The sequence below is a fragment of the Oreochromis niloticus genome, linkage group LG3 (genome assembly GCF_001858045.2).
Source record: "Oreochromis niloticus isolate F11D_XX linkage group LG3, O_niloticus_UMD_NMBU, whole genome shotgun sequence".
Lineage (NCBI taxonomy): Eukaryota > Metazoa > Chordata > Actinopteri > Cichliformes > Cichlidae > Oreochromis > Oreochromis niloticus.
Window position 1 is genome coordinate 10,177,539 of NC_031967.2, and position 25,940 is coordinate 10,203,478.

Genomic DNA, 25,940 nt, shown 5'->3' on the forward strand with positions numbered 1-25,940 from the left:
TCTCCAGGTAAGAGCCTTCTCCTTTTTGTTTATTTTATTTTTAACACCAGATCTAAACTTTAATGCACTTAGACATTTAAACCAAATGGTGCTTTTCTCTTTCTTAATTTCCTACAAACTAGATTATATTGACATTTCTCAATTTTAAGGAAGAGCTTTCATCTTTTTTTCACGCTTCCTAACATCCTGCTGTGTGAGGATTTTTCATGTGTTATATAGTAACAAACATATCACAATAAAAGCACGTCTTGCGTCATATCAAGTATCCATAAATATGAAAAAATGCTATTTTTTTATTCATTTGCATTTCTCAAAAATACATCCAAATGATGCAGTTTGTACAAAAGAGTTTTGCAGGGGTTTTATTTTGAAAGTCATGACTACAATTGTATCCCTTTATTTTCAAAATTATCTTTGTAAAACTAAGCATAGTTAATATTATTTACACAATAGTTTTTAGGTCTTATATGAGTTGGATCTTTACAATATGAACACATTGATATAACAGCCTACTTCAAAAACTCACTTTACATCTCACTGGTGTAGCTAATTTTCAGCTAGGTTGGAGTCCGTAACATAAAAACAAACAAACAAACATATATAACACACTAATATGTATTTATCTTAGTGTATCATATTCACAGGAAGAGCTTTAGGGTTAGAGAAAAAGGTTAAGTTAAAGCTAAATATTTATCTTTTACTTTTTTATTTTCAGAGAAGCCTAAAACTTTTCCCAAAGTGGGGAAATTTCTGCTGTCCTCTCCAGCTGACACGGGGGTAATAGCTTCTCACAGATGCGGTCATATGTAAGTGGCTGGACTGTTGATTTGGTTGTACAGGCAGTGTTAATGGCATCCCCCAGGCCTTTCTGCCAATGCCACAGTTGTGATTCCTCGGAAGTAGAGCTGGAAAGAGCTGCAAATTTAGAGGGCAGGGGTCAGCAGCGTGAAATTCCCGGGAAAACGTGACATTGTTTACACACGTGTGGGTGAGGATGGTGGGTACGTCAAACCTACGATGTTCAGGCTCATCGATTGCGACTTGTGTTCGTCTGTGTGTGTGCTCGACATATATATTTGTGGCTGTGTACGTTCTGTGAACTTAAACGGAGTGTGTGCGTGTGTCAGCGGGTACCTGTTAAATGAAGCAGACTGTAAAGATAGAGACAGTATTGTTTTTATTCACATCAGCCGTTACTCAACCGAGTGACACACAGGCAGACATGCAGGATGGGAAACCACCTTGGCAGAAAGAGCAGGAGGCTCTCAGGAGGCCTTTCATTTGAGGGGAAAGTTCATCCCGAGAAGATTAAAAAAAGACATCATGGCTTCTTCATGGCCCAGAAGACCAAATGCAAATCTGATTTAAGTGACGTAATGACTGGCTCCAACTTTTTTTGGCATGTTCTTCAAAACCAAACAATGCCTGCTCGGCTTAAAGAGGTTAAACTCTCCAAGATTTTACAGGAAACCAGACAATAAAATAAGACAAAGCTGAAAAACTCTTTTGTGCAGCAATAGTCGTTCTGAGCCATCTTGAGACCGCTCTGATTTATTGCGCCAAGGATCGGAAACCACTGGCCCTGTGCATTTTGCATGATTTCCTTAAAAGCTGGGGACAAAACGCTTTTTCTCTTCTCTGGGTTCTTGTAGCAACATGTAACGTGTCCCTCTGTTTGAACCATTCAGATGTCGCTGTGCATGACCTCACATCTCTGCCTGCTGGCCCTACCAGTGATCTCACTCCTGCTGCTCTCCTCTTCTATTGGTTGGAGCTCCGATGTCCTCACCCCAGGCTGTCACCTTTACCGTAAGTTTTAAACTATATAGTTCAGTTTCCAGGTGCCAGCTTTTTGGTTATAAAAGAGAGAAAGGTCTAAAGTTTGTGGAAGAGGTTACCACAAGAAATTCACAGATGATTCGCGGATTCAGTATGTTCATACTACGGAAATTACCCCACCTTTGGCTGCACAGTTTTATGCGATGATCAATTCCCAAACCTCTTCCAGTGTGGGCTGTTTCTCAGCAGACACTGAGGCCAGTGGACACGAGTTACACAGTTTTAGAAGAGATTAAGTTGTGGCCCCTTTCCGAACTGTAAACCAAACAGGAACCAAATTTTTGGTGTTTTGCTTCAAATATAAGTTCACCAACCAGAATGGAACCAGTTCAGTGTTGCTTCAGTGTCCACTTAGATATACTTTTTATTCAAAGTTAGCTTTTAGCATTAAATTCTCACAGACTTAAATTATGTCCTTGGTATTCTAGCAGCATTATCCTGACAGTGCCAAACCATACTTTTCATAATTGTGGTTTGGATCTTTTTTATTTTAACATATTTTACTTTTTCATGGATGAATAACCTCAGAGACTGAGGTCTGATTTAAACTGACTTCTAGGCTTTTGCATTCATAAACATGATTGAGAAGTAATAACCCCATAATCAATTTGTATGTACAAAATATCATACATCCACTTTCTTCCACTTATCCAATTCAGGGGCCCCGTGGGGTACTGGAGTTTATCCCAGCTGCCATAGGTCTCTACAGGACGCCAGTCTGTCCCAGGTCAAAATATTTGGGGGGGGGGGGTTATGTAGTTCTTATATAGTGCTCTTCTATTCACTGCACTCAAAATGCTTTATACAACATGTCTCATTTATTCATTCATATGTGCACTTGTTTTCTATACCTTTTCTACCTAAGTGCTTTCTATCTAACATTCCCACTCCGATGGACGCACTGGGGAGAAACAGTTGTTGTTCAGTATTTACCTAAGGTTACTTGGGAGCAGCCAGGAATGCTGCATTCTCATAAACTTATAATTCATGCATTAAAAATACATAGGAACTGGTCTGAAAATGGTGGAAAGCACCATGCTCCACCATGTAGCCAGAGACCCACCACATTTGCAGTACGCCAAAGCATTACGCCAGCTAATGCTAAGCTTGAGTGTCCATTACATTCTCACCACATATGAGTGCTAATTCACTAAGCGCCAAAGTGCACCAGTGTCACTTCAAAGAAAGTTTTATTATTGTCAGCAAATAGTAGCTGATAGAGGCTAACAGTAGCTAATAGACAGTACAGTAGTTAAGGGTGGCAAAGAAAAAAAGCAACCCTACCATCAGTTCAGCATATCCTCACAAATCACCACACTATGGCTTTTATTCTTCAGAAGCAAGCTTCCTTGATTTGATGATTTGTATCGGACTCTTTTCACAAATTTTATAGCGTCTCCTAGTCAAAGGAGTTTGCAAAGAAAAGCGTCTGGACTTCTTTGAGTTGCTTGTCCAGACGCTTTTCTTTGCAAACTCCTTTGACTACGATGACCTGGATGACTGAGAACCTTCACAGACAGCGTCTCCTAGTGTAAATAAAGTTGGACACTTTTCAGCTGGCATTGGCAGCTGAGGTAAAACGTGGAAATGGCAGCCTTCTACAGATAGGGAAATGCTCCCGGATGGATTCGGTCCAAACGGATCAGCCCAGTCTAAATTGGATGTTTTTTTGGCCGTTTGTCCACCATAGCTAACTATGCACTTGAATTGCGAGAGGTAAGAAAACAGAACTCAGCTGATTGGAATCTGCAATCTACTGACATCTAGTGGTGAGAAAATGTACACATTTTAACTTTCCATTAAAGGATCAGAGAACTGGACTTAGTGGGAATGCATATCAAAGACCGTGATTCTTTGGGAGTGAGCTATTGGTTAGTCTTAAATTTCTGCATGGATCTGCAAACCAAGCACTCACCTGTACTTTTCCCCCTCCTCCAGCCTTCAACGTGACCATCCGCAGCGACCGTCGCGGCACATGTAAAGGCATCCATCTGGTCTACGCCTGTGTGGGCTACTGCGAGTCCAGCGCCTTTCCATCCAGATACTCGGTACTGGTGGCCTCCAACTTCACCCACAACATCACTTCCACTTCACGATGCTGCACCATTAGCAAGGACGCCAAGGTAAGAGGCGGGAGATGCTGAGGAAACAATTATAGGAGCAACTACTGCTTCATTTTTACTGTTGTTCATTTTCTTTGCCTTCACTTAGGTCAAAGTTCGCCTGGACTGCCCGCAGGGTCGTCACCATGACGAAATAGAGATCCTGACAGCGAAGGCGTGCCGCTGTGACATGTGCCGCAAATCACGCTACTGATACACAATAATATTATGCTGCATACTAATGTTAACCACAATGAGAAACCAGGTTACAGTGTAGGCAGTAAATTACTGAGCTACAAGTTTTCTTTTTCTGTCCATTTTGGCTTGTTTGAACAAAATTAACTTTAACTGACATTGTACCATGGTACTTTCATAGCAGGGTCTCCTTCACTAAAGTGGACCTATTATGCTTTCCCTTAATTTTGTGAAATATATATACTTTTTTTTTTAGTGGTGGATGCTCATATTAGTTAAACTCATCCTTAATATGGTCATCAGAAGCACAGAGTTTTGGCTGTAAACACATATATAGTATACATATATAGCACACAATTCAAATCTTTTGTTTAAGACAGACAGCCAATCAGAACAAAGTGAGCCTGAGGTGAGGGGGTGGAGCTAAAACGACTTATTTCTGACAGTGGAAGAGCTGAGGGGCTGCACCAAGGCTCAGTATTAGATCATTAAAGATTAATCTGATATGTGATTCATGCAAAGCTACTCTAGTAAAGTCCAAGATTGGAAATGAGCATAACAGGAAATGAGATAACAAAAGATCCAAAATAGAAAAGCTCCCGGCAGTACTAAACGTACTAAACACCACGACACCCTGAAAGTGTAGACAGTAAATTCTCTGGCTACACATCTAACTACTTTATTACTGCATGAAAAATTCACGCTTTTTAATGTACTGTTAGTTTCTTTGTGTAAAATGTGATGTAAGAGAAACTTGATTGACATGCTTTGAGTTTAGGCTGTAGAAACCATTCTGTCACACACACACTGCACACAAACTAAACATTTTCATAGTGTTGCTTCAGGGCTTTGAGGCTTGGCAAACACTTCATTATTCAATCATCTTTCATCAGACGTTGTGACTCAGTAGCAAGTGTCAGGACACAGATATAATCAAACTCACAGGAACAAAAAGTCAGATTTAGAATGACTTTAATATAAAATGAATGAAAACATAGCAGTCGATAAAACAGTCGAGTCATGTCTTTGTTGACTTCGATTAACAAAAAAGTTGAAATACCGTCTTTGGAAACAATACAAAGCTCCAATATATGAGGAATGTCATTCTTGTAGTAACCACTAATCACAGTCATGAGACCAAAGAATGTACACAATTTATTTATATTTAAGAATCTGAACTAAAGTCATTTTGTAAATAATATCTATTGATGAAACCAAAGAATGTTGGAAATGAAAAAGAGGAACAATGCACTGTGTAATTTGTAATGAAACTGTATGTCAATAAATTTCTATTCTGCAACTTTAAAATAATTTCTCTGGATTTTCTATTTTTTTCTTAACAACCACGCACAAATAAACTTAAGCGGTCACATAACATGCCTAACCACAACCTCTATCCCTAAGCTAAACTTTAAATTCAGCCTTGAATTAAGTGATAAATGTTGTGTGAGTTTGTGCTCCTATCAACCTCATTCATCACTGTCTCACTGTACACTGTGCATGCATCATATCAATAAACAATTCAGTTGGTAATATTACTGAGGAACTTGCTTTTCTAATTCTCTGGATCTTTGACGAACAATGAGAAAGGGAAGACATGGCTGCAAAGAGGCAAACAAAGACTTTTAGAGATTGTTGCAGTGAAAAAAATGCACATTTGATTACATTAAGACTGGGTTCTTGGGCTCAGTCCACAGAGCTGCTACCGTATATCATTACCACCACGAAAAGACTTGTTAGATGGTTTGGCATGCTCGTTCAGAACATGCTCATGTCAGTCCTTGATATGCCTAAGGACATCGGGCGACTGTCTCAGCAGGCATTTCGCAGGAATACTATAATTTCTGTGCTTACATGCACAGGAATTACAGCATTCCTGCAGAGTGGGACTTCCCAACCCATTGTAATCTTTGACATCTTATTTTATCAGCAGATCGACCGTACAAATCAGCTCTTGTTTCTCCCCTGGGTGTAAACAATCAATCAACTGTCTGACTGTTACCCTGCTGTGTCTGCCTGCAGCATTGAAGGAAAAACTCTACTGATGGTGTGGGCACTGCACTGTCATACTGACCTGGCCAGCTGCTTCAGAAATCCTGGTCTCACAGGTGTCCCTTGCTCCTGCAGTACTATCTCAGGCTGCTTTTTATTAAAAAAAGAGAAGAAAATGTAGATAAATAACACACAGGTGCTATAACTTGTTTTCACCACTTTTCCCATATGGTGATATAACCCCAAAAAACATAAACCCCCCCCCAAAACAAATCAAAAATGTTCAAGTATGTGAATTGACCAGGAGAGAGCCACAAAAGGGCATAAGAAGAGATGCATCAACTAAGCCGGTATGAGGTTTTCAGTGGTCCATTCAACAGCAACTTTGTCATGTACACTTTTTCAACTCTTGTTAACTCAAGTATGTAACCAACCAATCACATTCATTGCATCGCTCAATGCTTTAGATGTGAAGACATGGTCCAGACGACCTGCTGAAGTTCAAGCTAAACATGTGGAACCTTAAAGCAGATGGGTTATAGCAGCAGAAGACCCCACCAGGTACCATTCCTGTAAGATAATAACGGGAAACTGAGGGTACAATTGAGGAGGTCACCATAACTGGACAATTGAAGATTGGAAAAATGTTGTCTGGTCTGATGAATCTGATTTCTGCTGCAAAATTCAAATGGGTCTGAATGTGGTGTAAAAACATAAAAGTATGGATCCCTCCAGCCTTATATACGAATGGCTCAAGTTGGTGTTAGTGGTACACAGTTGGTACTCTTTGGGTCTCGTAGTACTACTTTAGCATCATTTAAACGCCACAGCCTCTCTGAATTCTGATGCCTGCTCCCAGCATGATAATGCAACACGTCACAAAGCTCAAATCATCTCAACCTGGTTTCTTGAACATGACAATGAGTTCTTTGTACTTGTATGGCCTCCACAGTCACCAGATCAATCCAATAGAGTGGATTTGGGATCTGGTGGAACAGGAGACTTAGATCACAGATGTTCAGCAAACAAATGTGTAGCAACTACGTGATGCTGTCATGTGAAAGACCCAGAGAAAAATCTCTGAGGAATCTTTCCAGCACCTTGTTGAATCTGTGCAATGAAAAATTAAGGTAGTTTTGAAGGCAAAAGGTGAGCCAAACTGGTAGTAGCAAGGTTTACCGAACAGTAATAAGGTGACCAGCAAGTACACATTTGGCTGTTTCTGTTCATCTTGTTAACAGAAACAGCCAAACGTGCCCACAAAAGTTATTCTTTCAGTAAGTGAAGTCCTGGGTTACTAAAACCGCATGTGAAAAACAAACTACCGCCTTACAATAACCACAAATTTGCAATCAACATTAGTTTAAATTGAAATTAATTTCATAAAAATATTGGCTGTCCTCTTAAAGCTTGTATGTACATTAACATCATCAAGACCACAATGTTCGAACATAATTCTTTTTAAAGCTCGCAGACTTGTATCGACACTTCCTTCTCAGTGTTGAGACAATAATAACTCAACAGGCTGACATAACAAGTTTAAATCATTTTTTCCACTTGAAACAAATGCTGAAGGGGAAAAAAGGAACAGAAGCAAGAGGTGGAAAAAGACAGAGTGGACAAATGTAGAAACGGAGGATCAGGTTAGATGAAAGGGCATGAACGAGAAGGAACGGAGAGAGGGGTAATTTTGGATTTTACTGCTAATTAAACCAAAGCACATCACCACTCTCTCACATGCACACAATTACAGAGATCTGTGTCTGATGTAATGCTATTATTAACCTTAATGACACTCGTTATCCTACCTGTCTGCGCTAATGTTAGCCTCGGGCTGCAATAAAGACAAAGATGCTACAAGAGTGTGTGTGTCAGAGAGGAAATGAAAGGGTGTTACAAGATTGACATTAGAGTTTGAAGTGTTGGAATCGGTAAACTCTAAATAATGACTGACGCTTCAATTTTACACGGAAGAGTGTGAGAATCGATCAGAAGTTACGAGTAAAACGTCGAACTGGAAAGGATCACCTTGTCAACGTGTCCTGGATCTTCTTCAGTCTTTCCCTGTGAGTGCTCACCGACCAAGTCCAACATGCTGTAATTTGGACACAGCAATTACTTTGGGTGGAAAAACGTTATGATTTCAAACAACTTTCAAGTATCTGAGGAACTTTATCATAAATACGAGAAGATCTGTCAGTCGTAGTTTTGGTTGCCTCGGCAATAATTGTCCTGATTTAACAAGTGTGTTGGTGTGATCGTTTAAGTGTGCGTTATGCTCGCTCGGCCACCACAGATCGATACCTTTGTTGTCAAATCGAAAACGTTCGCTCCACAGATTAAGGTGATACATTTGAGGATTTAAAATAGGATTTTAATCTAGACCGTCTGTCAGAGCTCAGTCCTTTGTGTATTTGCTTAGGATGTTGTTAAAAAGTCCAATTCCATTTCTACTTCAGTTTTCAGAAACAAGGCCTTACATAACCTTTAAATGCTTCTGCTATTATTCACAAATCATAGTTGAATCAGTGAGTGCAAGCCCCTGACCCAGTCCCTGAGGCAGAGGAACAAGCAACCAAACATTTCAACTGGCTTTACAGCTGCTTGAGGTTCTTCTGATGAGCAACTGTCTCACTACAGCAAACATCAAACAGCAGACTTGGGGGGAAAATATTGACGATTACAGTGTTGCTTAAATAATGAATGTATTCATATTAATATATACATATCCATGATAGTAGAGAGTGGTACCGCATTTTAATGCTGGCTTTCAAAAAGTAAAGGACACACAGCAACTAGCCAACTTCTATCACCATAGGCACACAGTCAGAGAACCCTGAATCACATCATTGATGGCAGATCTTTGGTCATTTATTAGATTATCTGGTTTCTTTTACATTTCTACTAATAATAACTAGTCCTCTGCACAGTTCTTAAAAACTCTCTGATACCGTGACAGTCTAACAGCAAACTCTACATATCAGAGCTTTTGTCATTCTCTAAGAAGGTTCTACCATTTTCATAGCAAGTACCACCCAAGTCTGGCCAAATGAAGAACCTAAAACATGTTAGTCCCATAACATGGGAATACTATTCAATATGTCTAAAAACAAAATCCTGACATATAAAAACTACCATGCAACCTTCAATGTAGATAACAATGAAATAGAAATGATCAAGAACTTTAATATGCTAGGTCAATGACAAAAATTAAATAAAATGCAAAAAAAGAAGAACAAAATAAGACCAAATGTTTGCCAAAAGAAAGTTTAAAAGGATTATTATTTTTTCCGCTGCTTTAAAAACAAAACAAAACACACAGATCTTCGGCTCAATGTGAGAGAGTTCCAGAGTCTGGGGCCACTGTTGCAAAAGCTCTGTCTCCTTTAGTTCACAGCAGGCAGGCCCTGTTCACAACTACCTGCTAGGGATGTATGGATGTAAATGTCCACTTTAAGATGCTGGTGCTTGTCCATGCAGAGTTCTAAAAGTTAAAAGCAGCATCTTAAAGTGGACCCTGAAATTGATGGGAGCCAGTACAACCAAATTAGCAAGGGTCTCATATGGAAGTACGTAGATTACAGTGGGAGAAATGTAGTGAGAGTACTTTTCCATGTGAGCAAATAACTACACAATGCCAGCTGCGTATGAAATTTGTACATAAGCTTCATCATTAACTGCTTCCTTATACTGGACCAAGTGTCTGCTTATCAAAATAGTATATGTCAAAAAAGCCAACCTTCCATGGAATATCCTTGTACGTTTATAGATCTAACATAATCTGCCATCCACAATATATTAGGTCAGTGAGCAAGTACAAAGAAACTCTACAAGTACCCTTAAGGGCACTAAACTATTCAGTTTTTCTTGTGACTAAGGAAATTTTCTGCTTCAGAAAGCTTCCGATTGGCCACAACTCTTAAAAACAGCAGTGCTTGTATGATTTATGTGCAAAAAAAGAACTTCTGAACCCAGATTCAGAGAGGCTTGAAAATAACCACAATTTAGAGACAAGGCCCAGAAAAGAGAAAAGTGGACCAATGGTGGCTTGTGTTAAAAATACAATTGAGAGCCTAACTATAACTGATCCTGCTTCAGAGGAAAACAGTATAGAAAAGCGCGAGTCCACTTTGATCCTGGGTACTTATGAGGAAATGTTTTAAATATATTGAAAACAATGCACTGCCTGCTTATTTTACAGCTAATATCAAATGCACTACAGTGAAGAATCAGAACGGGATAAGTGTAGAGAAGAAATATAAAAGCTGTGATTGTTTGTCAGATTTACGTCCGTACTTGTTCTGAGAAACTCACTCTTTGCTTTTAGTTTTTCCAGCAGGTTTAACACAAAAACAAAGCATCTGTCACTCCTATCTCACACACAGACACACCACTGCCTTCATTGATGAAACAGTATGTCTCTATGATGCCTCTATAGTTGTGGTTTTATGCACGGTGTTACATTTGGTATCATTTTGCACCATTATTAGTGAGTGTGGTGAGCGTAGTTCAGGGAGAAAATCTCAGTGAAACTTTATTTCCTGTGAATTGGTTCTGATGCTCGAGGCTGATCTGTTTGCAGGGTGTGTGTGTGTTTCCTGAGTTTTAAAAAGGAGACAACTCTGTTTACATAAGGTAAAACGAACTAGATGGAACACGGGACCTTGTTTATGTGTGTGCACACATTTCAAATAATAATTTTCACCCCACTGATCTGACTGTCAGAGTGATTGAGGTGGCGCCTCTTGCCTGTTTCATAACTGCAAGAACCACTGAAGCGTGCGTTTGTGTGTGTGAAACAAAGTGGTCGTCAAAATGAATGACTTGGTGATTTTATGAACAAGGACACTGATTTTGATCCCTAAACTGTGCGTGTATAATACTTGTATGAACAAGTGTCCTCTTATTGTTTGTATCGTCTTATTACAGGAACATAAATGAACTCCGAAGGAAAATACAAGAATATGCACTGGCTTCTTACCAAGATAGTTTACCTATGTCAGTCACCTCAGTGACTCAGTCACCTTATATCACCTGAAAGAACATGAACATGAACATACACCGGAAGAGTAAATCTAAAGGAGGGTTAAGGCCCCCACTGCATGACCCTTTGTGTAGCTCTGCATGTAAACAGAGCCAATACAGAAGCTACAAGATGTGCATTGGTGCAGTCCTCCAGATAACCCAAAGTATGTCAGCTATGGGCCGATCCTATATAATAATAAAAATAATAATAATAATAAAGGAATACACCAGAAGACTAAAATATGTTAGTCAATAGAAAAAAAGTGAGAAAAAGAGTGATGAAAGATGACATCACATAAAAAGCAAGTACTTAAAGGAACTCACTGACTCTACAAGCTTTATACCCTCTTCTAAGGCCCCAATGGAAAAAGGATGGTGACCTTCAGATTGAGTACTTGACTTTGGAACAGCCAGAAAGGCTCCATCCGTGGATCTAACGCTGTGACTGGCTCAGATGAAGCAGAGGGCAGGTCTGGGCGTGCTTTAGAAGTTATTAATATCTTAAAATCAATTCTAAAATGTACAGGGAGCAAATGGATTAATCCATGAAGTCAGGATTAGAACAATGTTTTTGTGTATGCGAAAAGCTGCTGCAGTTTGCATCTAGAGCTGTATCTAATTTAGAGGAAGCAGAACTCCACGGCTTTTTTTTTTTTTTTTTTTGCCGTGGTCCGATTTAAATTGTAGATTCAAATCTGTCACCTCAGGCTTCAGATAGTGTAGTCTGTGGGAGCAGAGCCAAACTGATCACAATGATTCTTTTTTTTTATCCTGTATTGTGTTGGTCCCCCTTTGGGTTCCAAAACAGCCCTGACCTGTCGAGGCATGGACTCCACCAGACCCGTGAAGGTATGCTGTGGAATCTGGCAAGTCCTATAAGTTGCGAGGTAAAGCCTCCATGGATCAGACTTGTTTCCCACAGATGTTTGAGTGGAGTGAGATCTGGGGAATTTGGAGGTCAAATAAACACCTCGAACTTTTTGTTGTGCTCCTCAAATCATTTTTGCTTTTGATTCCATGAAAGGTCTGCAACAATGTTTACTTAGGTGGTACCCAAGGTTTCCCTGCAGAACACTGCCCAAACCATCACACTTCCTCTGTCGGCTTGCCTTCTTCCCATAGTGCACCTAACCAACCACATAATGTAAAAGAAAATGTGATTCATCAGACCATGCTACTTGCCCTAATGCTCTGTGGTCTAGTTCTGATCCTCACATGCCCATTGTTGGCACTTTCAATAGTGGACAGGGGTCACCATGGACACCCTGACCAACACGTTCTCATCCCAACGTGGAACATACCGATGACTGTGACAAATTATCGGTATGTTACACGTTGGGAATAAAGCTCTGCCCTGACTGGTCTGTGGTTATGCAAACAAACTATGATACTCTGTGTATTCTGACAACTGTCTATCAGAACCAATAATACTTTTTTCCAACAATCTGAGCTACAGTAGCTCGTCTGTTGGATCGGACCACACAGGCCAGCCTTCACTCCCCACGTGCATTAATGAGCCTTGGCCATTCATGACCCTGTCGCTGTTTCACCACTGTTGCTTCTTTGGACCACTTTAATAGATACTGACCATTGCAGACAGAAACACCGCACACCGTACCGTTTTGGAGATGTTCTGACTCAGTAATCCAGCCATCACAGTTTGGTCCTTGTTAGACTCACTCAAATCCTTACGCTTATTCATTTTTCCTGCTTCGAACATCAGCTTTGAATACAAAACTCCATCTGCTACGTGCACCTGGGCTTCAGCGAGGCTTCCACATGTATAGTTTGTTTACATGCTCAGTTAGCTTACGCTCAAGTTTCTGCTGAAGAGCACCAATTTCTTCTTTTAACTCTCTTTTCAGTTTGTCTTTTAAAGTGCTTAGTTCGGTTTTTAGCTCTTGCGTAAGGTCTTTTATGTCTTTACCGACTGTAGCAAGCCCAACTCGTAGTGTCTCGTTGTGAACTTGGCCGTCCACTTCCTCTGTTGTGCCATCTGCGCTTTTCAAGACGATTTCAGGTTGTACCACAGCTTTGTCTTGCTGCCGGTTCGTTTTTCTACTTCTTTGTTCATTCCCACTACCCATCATCTCACGTTTATTTGGCCAGTTAAAGTATGTGGTGGGTTTATTATGCCCAACTTAGGGGAGTAGCTAACTATGTGTCTGCTCTCTCACCACCTTCAACTAGCTCACCATTTCACTTCAAACCAAGTGCAACCTCTGCTGTTTTGCATTAGCATAAAACTTGTCACAAGAGAACCAGGTGAGTGTTGAAGATATGCAATTTTTACATTTTCAAAGACAATTGTAAATGTTACAAATGCAGCAGATGTGTTGGGGAGAGATGTATGTAGAGAGAGAACACTCACCCAGTCACTGCCACCCTGTTTTCGGCCTCCATGTCATTGATTAAGTCCTTTAGTATGGCCTCCTCTAGTGGTGAATGTCTCTTACAGTGCTTTAACTGAGACTCAGAAATGGAGGGGATGTGCTGCGTTACATCATTCTCCTACAGAAAGACGCTTCAATGATTTCCCAGCTCGACTGTACAGTTGTATTACCTGATTCTACTCTATTATAATATAAGGAAAACATCATACAACCTTTTCATCTAGTCACTGATTTTAACTTTAAACTACGTGTTCACATAATTACAGCAGAACGTTTCGGCACTAACCACAACAACATGTATTTCTTTGTTAAATAGTTTGACTATAAAATGTAAACATTCTCTCGTGTACTCTTGTGAGTAACATAATAATCCACTCACCTCCACTGATTGAGATCCTGAAAGAACACAAATAAACCGACATGAGATATCATCATCCCTGAACACTATCCTTCCACCCAGGTTTGCCACATTTACTCTTGATCATGGTTCTCATTTCTCACGGTTTTCCCTCCTTGATTCCTTCCCTTGTTTCCTTATGTCTTAGAGATGAGTTATAAAGAAGGCAGGTGTAAACCAACAGGGAAAGAATTTTTTGTTTTGGAGCCATAATTTTAAATGAAAACAGTTAATATGAGGTATTGCACAACATAGCTTTGTTATGATGTATCGTTATATTTTATGGGCCATCTCACATATTTTATCTGTCAGATGGAGCGGAGTCATCCTTAAGAGATGGACAGAGGAGAAGCAACAAGGTGGCATAAAATAAAACTGCTAAACCTCTATATAGTATTTGTCCACGCCTCTGCTTGCATCTTGCTTTTGATGACACAATTTAAAAGATAAATAAGGGTGAAGAATTAAATCTCTCTTCCCAGATTAAACACTTAAAACATTTTTTTTTTTAAAGGTGAACGTCAGTTTAGTTGAAGCTTCCTTTATAGTGTGTTATGTTAGTACATTAGCTTTAAAGCTGCAAGATACCCAGCAGACGTGCAGCTGCCCTCACCGTTCTGCATGTTTTTCTCCAGGTAGAGGATAAGAGTGAAAGGGTAGACGCTCAGATTCATCTCATCGTGTTTGCACACACTCTCCCACCGTTTCTTATCTGGCAGCTACAGTTAACAAAATACAGCAGGCAGGAGCTACCATTCACATTTTGACTTTTGTGATCATCATTACATGCCTATGGACTGTATTATATCAGTTTAGTAACATAAGTAGAGAAATAATTGGTCAAATTGAGAGATGATGCAGAGGTGAAGGATACATGGAAAGATGATGTAATGGGCGGAGGAGAAGGGCTGAAGGTCATCCAGGTTGCCAAGAACGGCCCTGATAATTTCCTTAAAACAGAGAAGAAGAGGCACAAACATGAAAAGAGGATCTAAAAAAGAACAGTGTGTCAAACAACACATGAGTGCTGAGCAGGATCCACAATTACCTCTAATTCCTGATTGAAGGCGACTTCTCCCATAACATCCTGTTGGCTGCTGAGACACACCCATTAGATGCTCACATCAAGTTTCTCTCTTAAAGAAGTCGTCAACTTATTACAAAAGCAGTAAAGTTAAATATAACATCTATCGTGTCACTGAAGGCTTTTTATCAACCTGGCCATCCTGTTTGGAATTCCCATACGGACTGTGCTATTTAAACTGTTTCAGCATGAATAGTTTTTGATGACTCTGCAAGCTGCTTTGCAACCCACCTCCATCCCCTCTGTTACCACTGATGTCAGTGAGGAGGATCTGTTGCTGCTGCTGCTTCGATAGAGGGTGGGTAGACACCAGAGCAGAGCCATACTGTACGGCCAAATATGACACACTGTGGTGAGAATATTTTTGATTAAAGTTGTCCTGACAGAAATAGAAACGGCTAAGTGCTGCAGGGCTTTAAATGTGTAATAGAAGTGTATGTTGTATTTTAAATAATAGAAAATAGCTTTAAGGCAGAATCAAGGATCACTCAGACTTTTATTACGGGGCATTATCCTGGAATATAGACAGACAGATCCAGTGAGACATGTTTCTCGTCTTTTGCTGATCAAAAGAACTGCCAGGAATCATATATCGTGATATATAACAGAAACCCTTATAAAGAGTGGCATTAAAAGCACGGAAAGCATCAAAGCTTGAAGCACAGCTGTTTCCCCAACTGATTTGGGGATTGAAAACATTTTACTGTGCTTTAAAGAATTTAGACTATCAAGGGAAAAAGGGATGTCCCACATGGTGGCAAGATAAAAGGTAGGTGCAACCTAAATCCTTACTTTCTCTGCAGCCCGTGTACTGATTTCAAGCTGTGCTGCAGGTTTGCTCTGCTTTGAAGAACTACGCGTGGAAGTGGAATCGTCTCAGGCCTAGACAGTTAAATTATTTCATTTCTGAAAATGCTAGTAAAGCTCATTCTGGTTTGGAGAAAGACTACCAAGAAACGAGCAAACAAGAAAGTCTTTACTAGCACACAATTAGGATTCGACTGTTACCATGTTTATTTCTGCTTTTTTATGTAGGGGATGTGACGTTGATTCATTCTCTACACTGAAGAGAGGCAAAACGCACTGATCACAAAATCACAGGAACACTTTGAAAACACATCAGATCTCAGACTATGATGCTTGATATCTATACTGATATTGACTGAGTCATGTATTAGGAATGAAAGCATGCAGAATTACCTGAAAATGAAAATTATCAACCTACAGAGTAACTGAACTAAAAAAACTCTGAAAATGGGCCGAAATTTCATTGGAGCAACTCAAAATGGTACCCAGTAATTTGCATGGCCTTCACGTGCTTGTATGCAAGCCTGAGAATGTCGGGGCATCCTGGAGGAGTCTCGCTACTGTGAAACCTTTGTAGAGTCCAGGTATCACCTCATGCTACCAGCAGTGACACTGACACTAGCCAGATGCAAAACTATTAAAAAAATAGTCAGAAATGATGAGGAGGGGAAAAATGTCCACCCCTAACACCGTTGCTGTTTTGGGGGTTGTTGTCGCCCAGTTGTTGTGAACCTTAACACTGCAGCAGCTGGAACTAATTAACAACCCCATCTGCTGTTTAACTGACCACATCAATACTGCTGAAGTTTAGCTAATATAAAGCTATACTCTGATTAAAAAGCCTTCCTTTCATTTTTCTGAGCTGTGTACATATAAACTGGAGCCTGAGTGTGTACTGTCTTGCCTGTAGCTGGAGCCTCCTCTGATCGTGAACTTGTAGATGAAACTCCCTGCTTTAAAGAATCGAGTTTCTGGGAGAGGAAAGGAGAAGGCCTGCAACGGCATAGTCGACCTAAATGAGCTTAGGGAATAAAATGAGAAAATTAGCCAATTCGTGTAGTCATTGTTATAGTGAGGATTCAATAGGAAAAACAGCAGGGAGAAAATGTTCAGATAGCTATACAGGGCAAATTTCACATGCAGTACTGTCTTTACATATGTTAAAAAAACAAAAGTTCAATCTCTCTCGTTTTAGTTTTTTTTTTTTTTTTTTTTTTTTCAATTACCGTATTGTCTAATGCTTAAAATGGCGACCTCGAATTCGCTACGTCGTTCACTGGGTTATCTCCGACTTCGAGCAGACCGTGAACAGTTAAATCTGTATCCGTCAATCAAACGTCTGATTCGTCTCGAGATTTGCTGAGCAGGATGTATTCCCGCCTTCCGGCCGCTCGGGTTGCTGTGATTCGCTAGATCTGTCACATCTTCCTCCAATCCACAGTGTCAGAGCAGGTGTCACTATGGTGACGGCGAAAACCGCCCCAACTGTCACGTGACTGTCAGCTGACCACATATGGCAGATAGTAGTGGGAAACTGTGCTCAGCTGGAAGTTACCTTTGCTTTATAACTTGTTAGTAATTTCTTTGACTTGTGAATAACCGAGAGGACACTGCCAGTGTATGCACCGCCTTTCCTAAAGAAGTCACTTGAGGTGAAAAAAAAGGTGGGGTGGAAATATTTTTCACGTAAAATTGTTTATATAATAGAGCATACCGTCCCCTTGCTGCATTGTAATGTCCACGTTTCTGCCTACGGAATATTTTAAGTGCTCTTGAAGTGTCCTCATACACTGTGACCAGCTAAATTAGTTATGTTAGTTTACATCTTCTTGTTGCTTGTATTTCTTATTTTGCGTTAGAGAAGCACCAGAGAGTCTCTAGTGAAACAAGATATCATTACCAAGTTTAAGGAAGTGCCTTCAAGCTATTTTGCCAGTGATGTAACACACAAAATGGGACAAAGGGCAGCAGAAAACCAGCTAAACTCACTTTCTCTATCCGTCTTTGACAGAGGTTGGCAAACCAGTTATTCCTAACAGGGTGCAGTCCAAGATGTCGTCCACCACCACCTCCTCTGTTACCCTAAATACTGGGGTTCAAATGCCCCTCCTGGGATTGGGGACTTACAAGATGCATGGCTCTGAAGAAGTGTATCGGGCCGTGGATGCCGCCTTGGCTGCGGGTTACCGGGCCTTTGATAGTGCAGCCGTCTACCGGAATGAAGCCGACCTGGGCCGATCCCTGAGGGAGCTCCTGCCCAAGCACGGCTTGACCAGACAGGATGTGTTCATAACCAGGTGATGCACAGGGTTCTAAAGCATAAGAGGTCTTATTTACTGCAGACATGCAGTTGAACTAGTTGATATATCACATCACGTGATTTCTAAGAGAACACATTGGAGGCACTAAAGCTGACTTGAGGTGGTGCGCTGCTCATTCAGATCCCTGTTCCTCTTCCTGTTTCTCAGTAAGTTGGGCCCTAAGGATCAGGGTGAGCGGGCTATGGAAGGTGCCCTTCACAGCCTGTCTCAGCTGGACTTGGGTTACATTGACCTCTATTTGATCCACTGGCCTGGCACGCAGGGTCTGGCAGTGGCTGATCAGAGCAACCCAGGTAGACTCCACATTTTTTTCAGTTGTGTCGGGTGTTTCGAGGGATATATATTTCATTGCTGCACTAACTGCACAAAAACAATTCAAGCTGTCTTCTCTCATTCCTCCACTGCAACATAGCAGGCATTGAGTAACAGCGGTGATGAGGTCCTAATTAATATTTGATCCCAGGAAACCGAGCTCAGAGTTGGGCCATGCTGGAGGAGCTGCATGGCCAGGGGAAGCTGAAGGCCATAGGAGTGTCCAACTATACAGTGGCACACATGAGAGAACTGATGCAGAGCTGCAAAGTCCCACCTGCAGTTCTACAGGTACAATGCAGGAGTTTGAATGGAGGACGGGGAGAGACATTAGCAGCTGTTTGAAATCTCACGGGTTTTTTTGTGTTCTTCAGGTAGAGTTTCACCCACGTCTGTGCCAAGCAGAGCTGAAGAGTGTTTGTAAGGAGTATGGAGTCTGTTTCCAAGCATATTCCTCCTTAGGCCAAGGAGATCTGATTACTGACCCTGTGGTCCTGGAGGTGGCAAAGCAGTGCCAACGCACCCCTGCACAAGTGAGCCCACTCGCTTTGCTATCTTGGGTATACTTTTGTTTTTATTGCAGTCACTTTAAGGTTTTTCTGTCCCTCTCCTCAGGTGCTGCTGCGGTGGGCGGTGCAGCAGGGTGTCGCTGTGCTCCCAAAGTCATCAAACGCAGACCGAATACAGGAGAACGCCAGACTTTTTGACTTTACACTGAGCGACACTGACATGGACAGACTATCAGCTTTGGACTGTGGGCAGAAGTACTGCTGGAATCCATCAGGGGTCGCCTGAAACACCAGCTTGAGTCCTCCATGATGCCTTTTTTGTCTTTAGTTTTACAGTGGTTGTTTTTTTTTGGGGGGGGGGATGAGTTTTTGGGTTGTTTTTTTTTTTAAAGCTGTTACAAGTTTTGTGTCGACACTTGGTTAATTTCAAGACAAAAGTACAGCATTTTGTGGTATGAACTCTAAATCTATGTAACGTCACCCATCACATGACTTTATTGTCAACCATAAGCCATGTCTTAGTGAGAACCCTTCCCTTTGTTGTCGGATAACGAAAACTTTTACATATCTGTCAGTTTAACTGTTGCTCCTTATTCTTTATAATCTCTTGCCTTTTCTTTGCTTAATGTCTTTGACTAACCAGAAATCTCCATTGAACATAATTCTAAGCCTGTGTAGTAGATTATTAAAAGAACAAAATACCTTTAAAAGCTCTCTTAAAATTATTTATTTAGGACGGCATATACCAGAGTTTTCACAGTTGTAGAGAAAATACATTTAAATTAAAACTGAAAAAGAAACCAAAATAAGAAAAAAGAATATTACATTTTTATTTTCTCCACACACACATCTCCAGATTCAAGTAATACTAAGGATGGTTGCAAAAAATCCAGGTGCCCAGGCAGGTTTGGGGTGTGTTCTCTGTCACGGATGTTTGAAGTGAAAACCATGACTATGAGCTGCCAAACTCCACATCAGCCATTTTATAGTGTATGTGTGGGTCATTTAACAAACTCATGACAATAAATGCACCGGGACATTGTTGTGCTTTATGTTTTTCCTCTGAGTGTAACTTGTGAAAGCGAGCAGTGAAGTTTAAGGCGGTAATTGGGTAAACAGACGAGGCTGGCTATGCGGCGTCACAGCATGTTCAAGGCAGTTCTTTGCAACATTAAATCCATTTAAATTCCATCTGATCTTTATTTTCAACAGAGTAAAGCTTCATAATCTGACCCAGAGTTCTCAAAACTGTGTGTGCACTCTCTGCAATTGGATAATATGGGTCTGACATGTTAAAATGCAAAATGCTATTTCTTGCTTTTCTTGCTTCTTGCATTTTTTATAATGGGAAGTAGTTTAAATTTGACAAATGACCAGTCATGGCCAAACGGATGGTAGAACAGGATGACTATCATATCAAGTGGCCACCGTTTGATTGTCTTGAATTCTCAGATTAAAAACCAAGCTATATATTATATTTATATACGTATATATATTTTTTTTCAATTTGAATTTGAAAACCATATAAATGCCTGCACACCCGAGCACTTCACAACTCAACGCTACAAGTCGAGAGGAAGGAAGAATAAGACAACTTGAACAAACCCACTACCATTTTCAGCAATCACGTATTTATAAACAAGCCACAAGTAGCCTACTCATGTTTACCGAGCTGCACAGAAATGCTGATCTTTGCTCTTAGTTAGAATTTCCATAAAGTATATATATTATGTGCCTTACGTGCCTAAAAAACACCAGCAAAGCTAGGATCAGATCAGCACTTCTAAAGCTAAGGCATGAGAGTTTATGAGCCTATTTTATTCACATCCCCTTACAGGTCAAAGTGATCAACTCACATTTAAACTGATTAAAAACAAAACATCAGGACTGGATTTCTCCTGAAAATCCTTCAAGCAAAAAGCAAGTGGAAATCCCTCATTTTTAATATGACTGGACTCTGTATTCATCCATGCACCGAGAGCTCAGCACGCAACATTTATCACAACAGCCATGGATTGTACACTGCCTATTGCTATGTTAGCCGAGCTTAACAGCGCGGTAACCTTGTTAATAAAATCTGGCTAAACCACCTTACTCACCCCCCACCCCTCCCCACCCTTTACCATTTCATAAAATGTTAAAATATTTACACATAAAATTTCAATTGTTTTTTAATGCTCGTCCAAGGCTTTAAAAACATATTCATATTGGATTGTGCCTTACTGTTTAACGCCCTCAGCTATTATCCCTGAAGTTTTACAAAAAAGATATTACTTCTGCATCAGAGATTGTCCTTGTAAAAGAGTTTTCTTTTCTTTTTTTGGATAAATTTGTGATATAAAGCAGATGATATTTGAGTACAGTTGTTTAAGAAGAGGCCTAAACTGAATGCAAAAAAAAAGTACTGTCTCCTGTTGCCGGCAGATCATTTTGGCACAAAATGAGCGTGCAAATCAAACACGAACAGCTTCTGGAGATTTCCTCATGACAATGAGGAAAGCAGGAAGGGAAAAAAAATCTAACAGCATTCAATGTGGCCTTCAGTAGTCAGGTGTTATTCCTCTCTCCATACACAGCACATCGTACAATGTCGATGTGAGAGACAACTGTAATGCTAAGCGTCTTTAAACCGAGCGCCTCTTCTACTACTAAACAAGGCTTTGTTTGTGTGTTTAGAAGGGATTATAGCCCCTCTCTCGGCCCATCTTTTTATCCGTTTTGCAGGATTCAGGCAGCAGTTCCTCCTCATCACCACCTGTCCTACAGTGGACTTCCCAACAACATTGTTTACACCACACTCAACACGAGTACAAAAGATCTATTTAAAGGTAGTTGACAATGACATATAAAATGGCATGACTATGATGGGACTCACTGAACATGTACTTTTTTGCTTTTTACTGCACGTCCCACTTAGCGTCCCACTCTTTTTGATCGAGCCAAATCCTCTTCAGTCTTGTTCTGATCTTAAATATTGTCTCTCGGCTACAGTTTCCCCAATCCGCTCCTCCGGACCTTGTATCCTTGTTCTCTCAGTGCTTACTCAGTGCGTTGGTTGTGGTTTTCAAGATGGTTGTTCTCTCCTTCAGTCTCTTGGTGACTAAAGAGGTAGCTCCACCAGGTTTTAGAGTGGTGCAGCTTCTTGAGCTTCATCTCCTGCACAGTGAAAGAGGAATAATGTCAAGTTAGCAACCTATCATCACCATCTTTTCATCTTTTTTTCAAAAGAACTAATTTAAACATTGACCCACTCCCATTCTTACCCCTTTATCTAGTAGGCTGTCAAACTCGTCACTCATCCGTCGAAGCTTCTGGCCGTACTTCTTGGCAGCCCACAGAGCAGGGGGAGCTGACTTTGACCTTCGCCTGAATGGGTCTCCCTCTGTGGGAGTACAGACCTCATCCTCCCCTCTAGCCATGAGGTCCTCATCCCTGGCAACTGAGGAAGTGTGGGACTCTGAGTTTAGCCTGAGCCTTCCAGCACCTACATGGAAAAAGGAAAAGTGAGACAGGTTTAGATTGTTTTAATGTAAGGCAGATAGAAAGGAGGAAATAAAGAATAATGTAGGAATAGAGGAATTTAAATCATTAGTTGTCTCTGCGACTAGCGACTGTTATTGTGGCTCTTTTTAGCTGCACGGTAAAAAGAGCCAAAACATCCCCCTATAGTGCTTTGAATGAAGCCATTCAAAATGCAAAACAGGTTAGCTTACAATGCAACCTCATTTTAATGTCCCATCCCAGAATGCATCTCAAGAAAAATAATGAGAAAGGATAGATTCTAAATTTGTCTACCGATACAGCCAATAAATGGCTAAATAAAGGGGTGGGGGGATCTCATCTAGAGCAGGCTGTGGTCACGTATGCTCCAATATATGTTTTGCCAACAGAACTTCTGCTCAGTTACTGCACAGCATACAACAAGGTGCAACATCCAGGGCTGAACGGTAAAGCCAGTGCACAAGTCCCAACAGCTTCCCCTCTTAAAGTACAGTTAAAAAAAATAAATACTGCAGCTACAAACATGTTTACAACCATATACAAAAAAAACCAGTGTTTTAATCTGTTCACATAATTGCACCCCTCATGCCAAGTGCGTTCCACTGGTTGGGTTGTACTAAAAGACACAAACAAACCAATCAGCTTTTCAGCAAGTGTGTTTTAAGTCTATTTTTTGTTTGCTTACCAAAATTAATATCATACTGTAATAAGGACACACCTTGCTTCCCCCCCCAGTTCTACCTCGTGATTCAAACTGTACATAACAGAAAGAGGAAGCCACAGCGATGTCACCCTCTGGTTTGTGGGAGATCGTCTGAAAGCCTCAAGCCTGGCATTGTGGCCTTGGCTGTTGTTTTGGAAACCGGGTGCAATGTGACCATATCTGAATGTGTGAGCTGGGGAGTTATCACTAATCCACAAATCTAATTATGCACAATTTCAAGTCTTGATACGGTCTAAAGGGGTTGGCTATACCACCGTATATCAGACAATTTGTTTTGTGTTCCTACCTGTCGTTTTGATTACAGGAAGGGCAAGTGTCTGGGGCTTGCTTTCTTGATCTTGTCCTGCTGGCTGTTGGTTTTCTTCTTCCCCTACCTCCTCTGATGTCTCCGATTCACTGTCTGAAATTGTGAAGTTTGCAGCCATCCTGACATCTGGAGAGATAGGGTGGTGTTGGAAATATGAACAACAAAAACGGTTAAAAAATGACAGTGTGTCCTTAAGTGCATGCACATAACAGATCAATGTTGTTATGACCACAGCAGGTTAATACTGGCGTTGCTCTGCCTTTGACCTTTCAAGCAGATATAGAAAAAAACCCACAATGGTAAACTGATTTTTTTTTTTTTTACATCTTATTCCAACAGAAGACTGCACTGTAAAAAGTTGCTATATTGCAATTGTGCAATTTTATTGTGATATAACACATTACCCAATTATGTGTAAATACACCTAAGACTCGTAAAATGGGATCATTCATTGTATCGGTGAAGCAGCCACACAGCACACCCAGCGGGCTATATCTTTCTTTTTAATGTCCCTGAAACTGGCCGGTCCAAAGGTATTTCACTTTAACTACCCGCATGATACCAGACTTGTTTTGACAACACGGGCCTGTATTTGGTGTTATTAAGGACTTGATCCTTGACTGTTGCTAAATTAACCAATACACCTTCTTCTTCGGTAAACACACTCTCTCGCTTGTTTTGTTGTTGACTGAAGAGGACAAAAGAAAGTTCCTTAAGGGCGGAAGCTGCTCCGGCCAACCTTAGCTAGCAGCGTTTGTAAGGAAATGACTCCACAAAAAATGACTCCTTACCCGAATCTTTATCGTGTGAGGCTCAAAAGTGCGAGTGTGTCTTTAGTTTGCTTCATACGGTCGCAGCTGTTGTTGTCCGCGTCTTGTCTTTTTACTCTACTGCACAGTTTAGCTCCGCGCTCACCCAATCGCCGCGCGTCACTGCACCGCAGCGGCGCGCTGACGTCACTGTTGCGAGCTAGGACTGGGCTGTGGCTTTGTTTGTCTCACCGGCTTACCGTAATATACAGCGTAGATGCGCAGTACCAATTAACACGAACAGCCGCCACATTTTTTCAACAGCTGTAGTTGGAGTTGATAAATTGCATAATACAACTTTATATTTAAGAGTCCCGCTTTTACAATCTTACACAATAAAAAATACCGAGGTTGCATAAAAAATGCTCTTAAATTAAAAGTACTGCAATTTAGACTAAGAGGATTTTACTAATATAGCCTCTTAAAGTTACAGTCAGTCGTTATTTGTTTTTTGTTTTTTATTTAGTTTAATAGAAAAAAAATATGCTGCACTCATATAATATACATTTATTAGTGTGTAATTACATCTCCTAACAAATTGATGCCTTCTTATTAACTTAGAATTATGCCACTGAAAATACTTATGAGCAGGATACGGTTTGTGGAAGCTGCCATCTTTCTCCGCCATCTTTAATACAGTGGCTGAGATTGTCATCCCGGCTAATTGTGTTTTATATATGTGGCTAGAGACCAGCCACATAGCTGGTACGCCAAAGGCAAAGGAGAAGAGAACTTGTTGGCCTTTTAGCCTTTTTTTATAGACTCAATACAAGAAGGATCATACCTATGTTTTATCATCTGAGAAAGAAAATTTAAAGAAAGGATACAACGTAACTGAAGGAAAGAGACAACACACTGGCATCTGGATAAAACATCATCCACCCCACCTCGAGCTTTATATCCTGAACTGAGGTCACCTACATAAAAATCCATCCATCCATCTATTTTCTACCACTTATCTGACACCTCTTCCAGCTTATCCGGGGAGAAATGAGTGGATAGATATAATTTCTCCACAACTTAATTCTTTTGGTTGCTATCCAGAGCTCATTACTATAGATGGATGAATATGCTTATTCATTCCCAATATTGTTGTCAGTAATTATCATCAGCAGATTAAACATGTGACCCTCCCATCATCAGACAGCTGGCTAAATGACAAGAGCAACTGGATATAAGCTAACATGCCCGCTAATGTTAGTTTTGAGTGTCCTAAAAAAGAAAAAAAAGACCCTTTTCCTATGATAAAAAGTTTGCTTACATATTTATGTCTCATGAGAGTTTATTTGCTAAATGTCTGAGTCTTCTGTCTGCTTTTAGCTGATGCTAGCCGGCACTAGTGAAACTTTCTTTTAAGTGGATCTAACATTGTAAAAGTTCAGGATATCCTCAATAACTCACCTCAGCATCACTGTCATTGGACAGAAGTGAGTTTCGCTGACTCACTGTTTTCCTCGCTGATTAAAGCATTTAGGCAGACTCTGTCCAAAAACACTGCAAAGCCTCTAAACTCGCTCATAAATTTTCACACATTACCCAACTTTTAAAACTTTTACACTGGCTGCTTGTCAAGTTTAGATTTCATTTTATAAATCTGAATCTGACTTTTATGGCCTTAAAGTG

The 25,940-nt window shown here is 40.5% G+C and overlaps 4 protein-coding genes across 7 annotated transcripts; 2 read left to right on the forward strand and 2 right to left on the reverse strand.

Moving 5' to 3' along the window:
- Nucleotides 1–1,247: 1,247 nt before the first annotated feature.
- On the forward strand, nt 1,248–5,725 carry gpha2 (glycoprotein hormone subunit alpha 2). Its single transcript, XM_019348120.2, has 3 exons — nt 1,248–1,809; nt 3,778–3,962; nt 4,051–5,725. Exons 1-3 carry the CDS (start codon nt 1,689–1,691, stop codon nt 4,153–4,155), a joined length of 411 nt encoding a protein of 136 aa, XP_019203665.1. The 5' UTR covers nt 1,248–1,688; the 3' UTR covers nt 4,156–5,725.
- On the reverse strand, nt 5,279–17,215 carry majin (membrane anchored junction protein). 3 transcript variants are annotated; one of them, XM_019348128.2, is made up of 10 exons: nt 17,061–17,215; nt 16,739–16,855; nt 14,992–15,037; nt 14,818–14,893; nt 14,557–14,655; nt 13,926–13,942; nt 13,525–13,664; nt 8,157–8,223; nt 6,211–6,278; nt 5,279–5,737 (listed from the first exon to the last, which is right to left on the reverse strand). In XM_019348128.2, the coding sequence occupies exons 2-10, from the start codon at nt 16,837–16,839 to the stop codon at nt 5,692–5,694; spliced, it is 660 nt and encodes a 219-aa protein (XP_019203673.1). In that variant the 5' UTR covers nt 16,840–16,855; nt 17,061–17,215; the 3' UTR covers nt 5,279–5,691. The 3 variants fall into 3 exon arrangements, with proteins under 3 accessions (XP_019203673.1, XP_005468123.1, XP_005468122.1); XM_005468066.4 differs by having other exon boundaries at nt 6,211–6,275; nt 14,992–15,040; XM_005468065.4 differs by having other exon boundaries at nt 14,992–15,040.
- Nucleotides 17,216–17,337: 122 nt separating this feature from the next.
- zgc:101765 (glyoxal reductase) lies at nt 17,338–19,864 on the forward strand. Of its 2 annotated transcripts, none has more exons than XM_003452418.5 (6): nt 17,338–17,498; nt 17,846–18,131; nt 18,303–18,448; nt 18,619–18,758; nt 18,842–19,000; nt 19,083–19,864. In XM_003452418.5, exons 2-6 carry the CDS (start codon nt 17,887–17,889, stop codon nt 19,260–19,262), a joined length of 870 nt encoding a protein of 289 aa, XP_003452466.1. In that variant the 5' UTR covers nt 17,338–17,498; nt 17,846–17,886; the 3' UTR covers nt 19,263–19,864. The 2 variants fall into 2 exon arrangements, with proteins under 2 accessions (XP_003452466.1, XP_005468121.1); XM_005468064.4 differs by having other exon boundaries at nt 17,340–17,497; nt 17,835–18,131; nt 19,083–19,686.
- Nucleotides 19,865–19,907: 43 nt separating this feature from the next.
- On the reverse strand, nt 19,908–24,470 carry badb (BCL2 associated agonist of cell death b). Its single transcript, XM_003452417.4, has 4 exons — nt 24,300–24,470; nt 23,488–23,634; nt 22,240–22,460; nt 19,908–22,132 (listed from the first exon to the last, which is right to left on the reverse strand). The coding sequence occupies exons 2-4, from the start codon at nt 23,624–23,626 to the stop codon at nt 22,016–22,018; spliced, it is 477 nt and encodes a 158-aa protein (XP_003452465.1). The 5' UTR covers nt 23,627–23,634; nt 24,300–24,470; the 3' UTR covers nt 19,908–22,015.
- Between the last annotated feature and the right edge of the window lie 1,470 nt (nt 24,471–25,940).

Excerpts from the sequence above, each read along its gene's own strand:
- badb (XM_003452417.4), bottom strand. The coding sequence starts at position 23,626 with ATGGCTGCAAACTTCACAATTTCAGACAGTGAATCGGAGACATCAGAG. Across the intron at positions 22,461-23,487 it reads TCCTGTAATCAAAACGACAG|GTGCTGGAAGGCTCAGGCTA; the intron begins GTAGGAACACAA and ends TTTTCCATGTAG. Across the intron at positions 22,133-22,239 it reads ACAGCCTACTAGATAAAGGG|GAGATGAAGCTCAAGAAGCT; the intron begins GTAAGAATGGGA and ends TTCACTGTGCAG.
- zgc:101765 (XM_003452418.5), top strand. The coding sequence starts at position 17,887 with ATGTCGTCCACCACCACCTCCTCTGTTACCCTAAATACTGGGGTTCAA. Across the intron at positions 18,449-18,618 it reads GGCTGATCAGAGCAACCCAG|GAAACCGAGCTCAGAGTTGG; the intron begins GTAGACTCCACA and ends ATTTGATCCCAG. Across the intron at positions 19,001-19,082 it reads GCCAACGCACCCCTGCACAA|GTGCTGCTGCGGTGGGCGGT; the intron begins GTGAGCCCACTC and ends CCCTCTCCTCAG.
- gpha2 (XM_019348120.2), top strand. The coding sequence starts at position 1,689 with ATGTCGCTGTGCATGACCTCACATCTCTGCCTGCTGGCCCTACCAGTG. Across the intron at positions 1,810-3,777 it reads CCCAGGCTGTCACCTTTACC|CCTTCAACGTGACCATCCGC; the intron begins GTAAGTTTTAAA and ends CCCCTCCTCCAG. Across the intron at positions 3,963-4,050 it reads CCATTAGCAAGGACGCCAAG|GTCAAAGTTCGCCTGGACTG; the intron begins GTAAGAGGCGGG and ends GCCTTCACTTAG.
- majin (XM_005468065.4), bottom strand. The coding sequence starts at position 16,839 with ATGCCGTTGCAGGCCTTCTCCTTTCCTCTCCCAGAAACTCGATTCTTT. Across the intron at positions 15,041-16,738 it reads AGAGGAGGCTCCAGCTACAG|CAGCCAACAGGATGTTATGG; the intron begins GCAAGACAGTAC and ends GGTGTGTCTCAG. Across the intron at positions 8,224-13,524 it reads AACAGGGTGGCAGTGACTGG|CATGTTGGACTTGGTCGGTG; the intron begins GTGAGTGTTCTC and ends TCCAAATTACAG.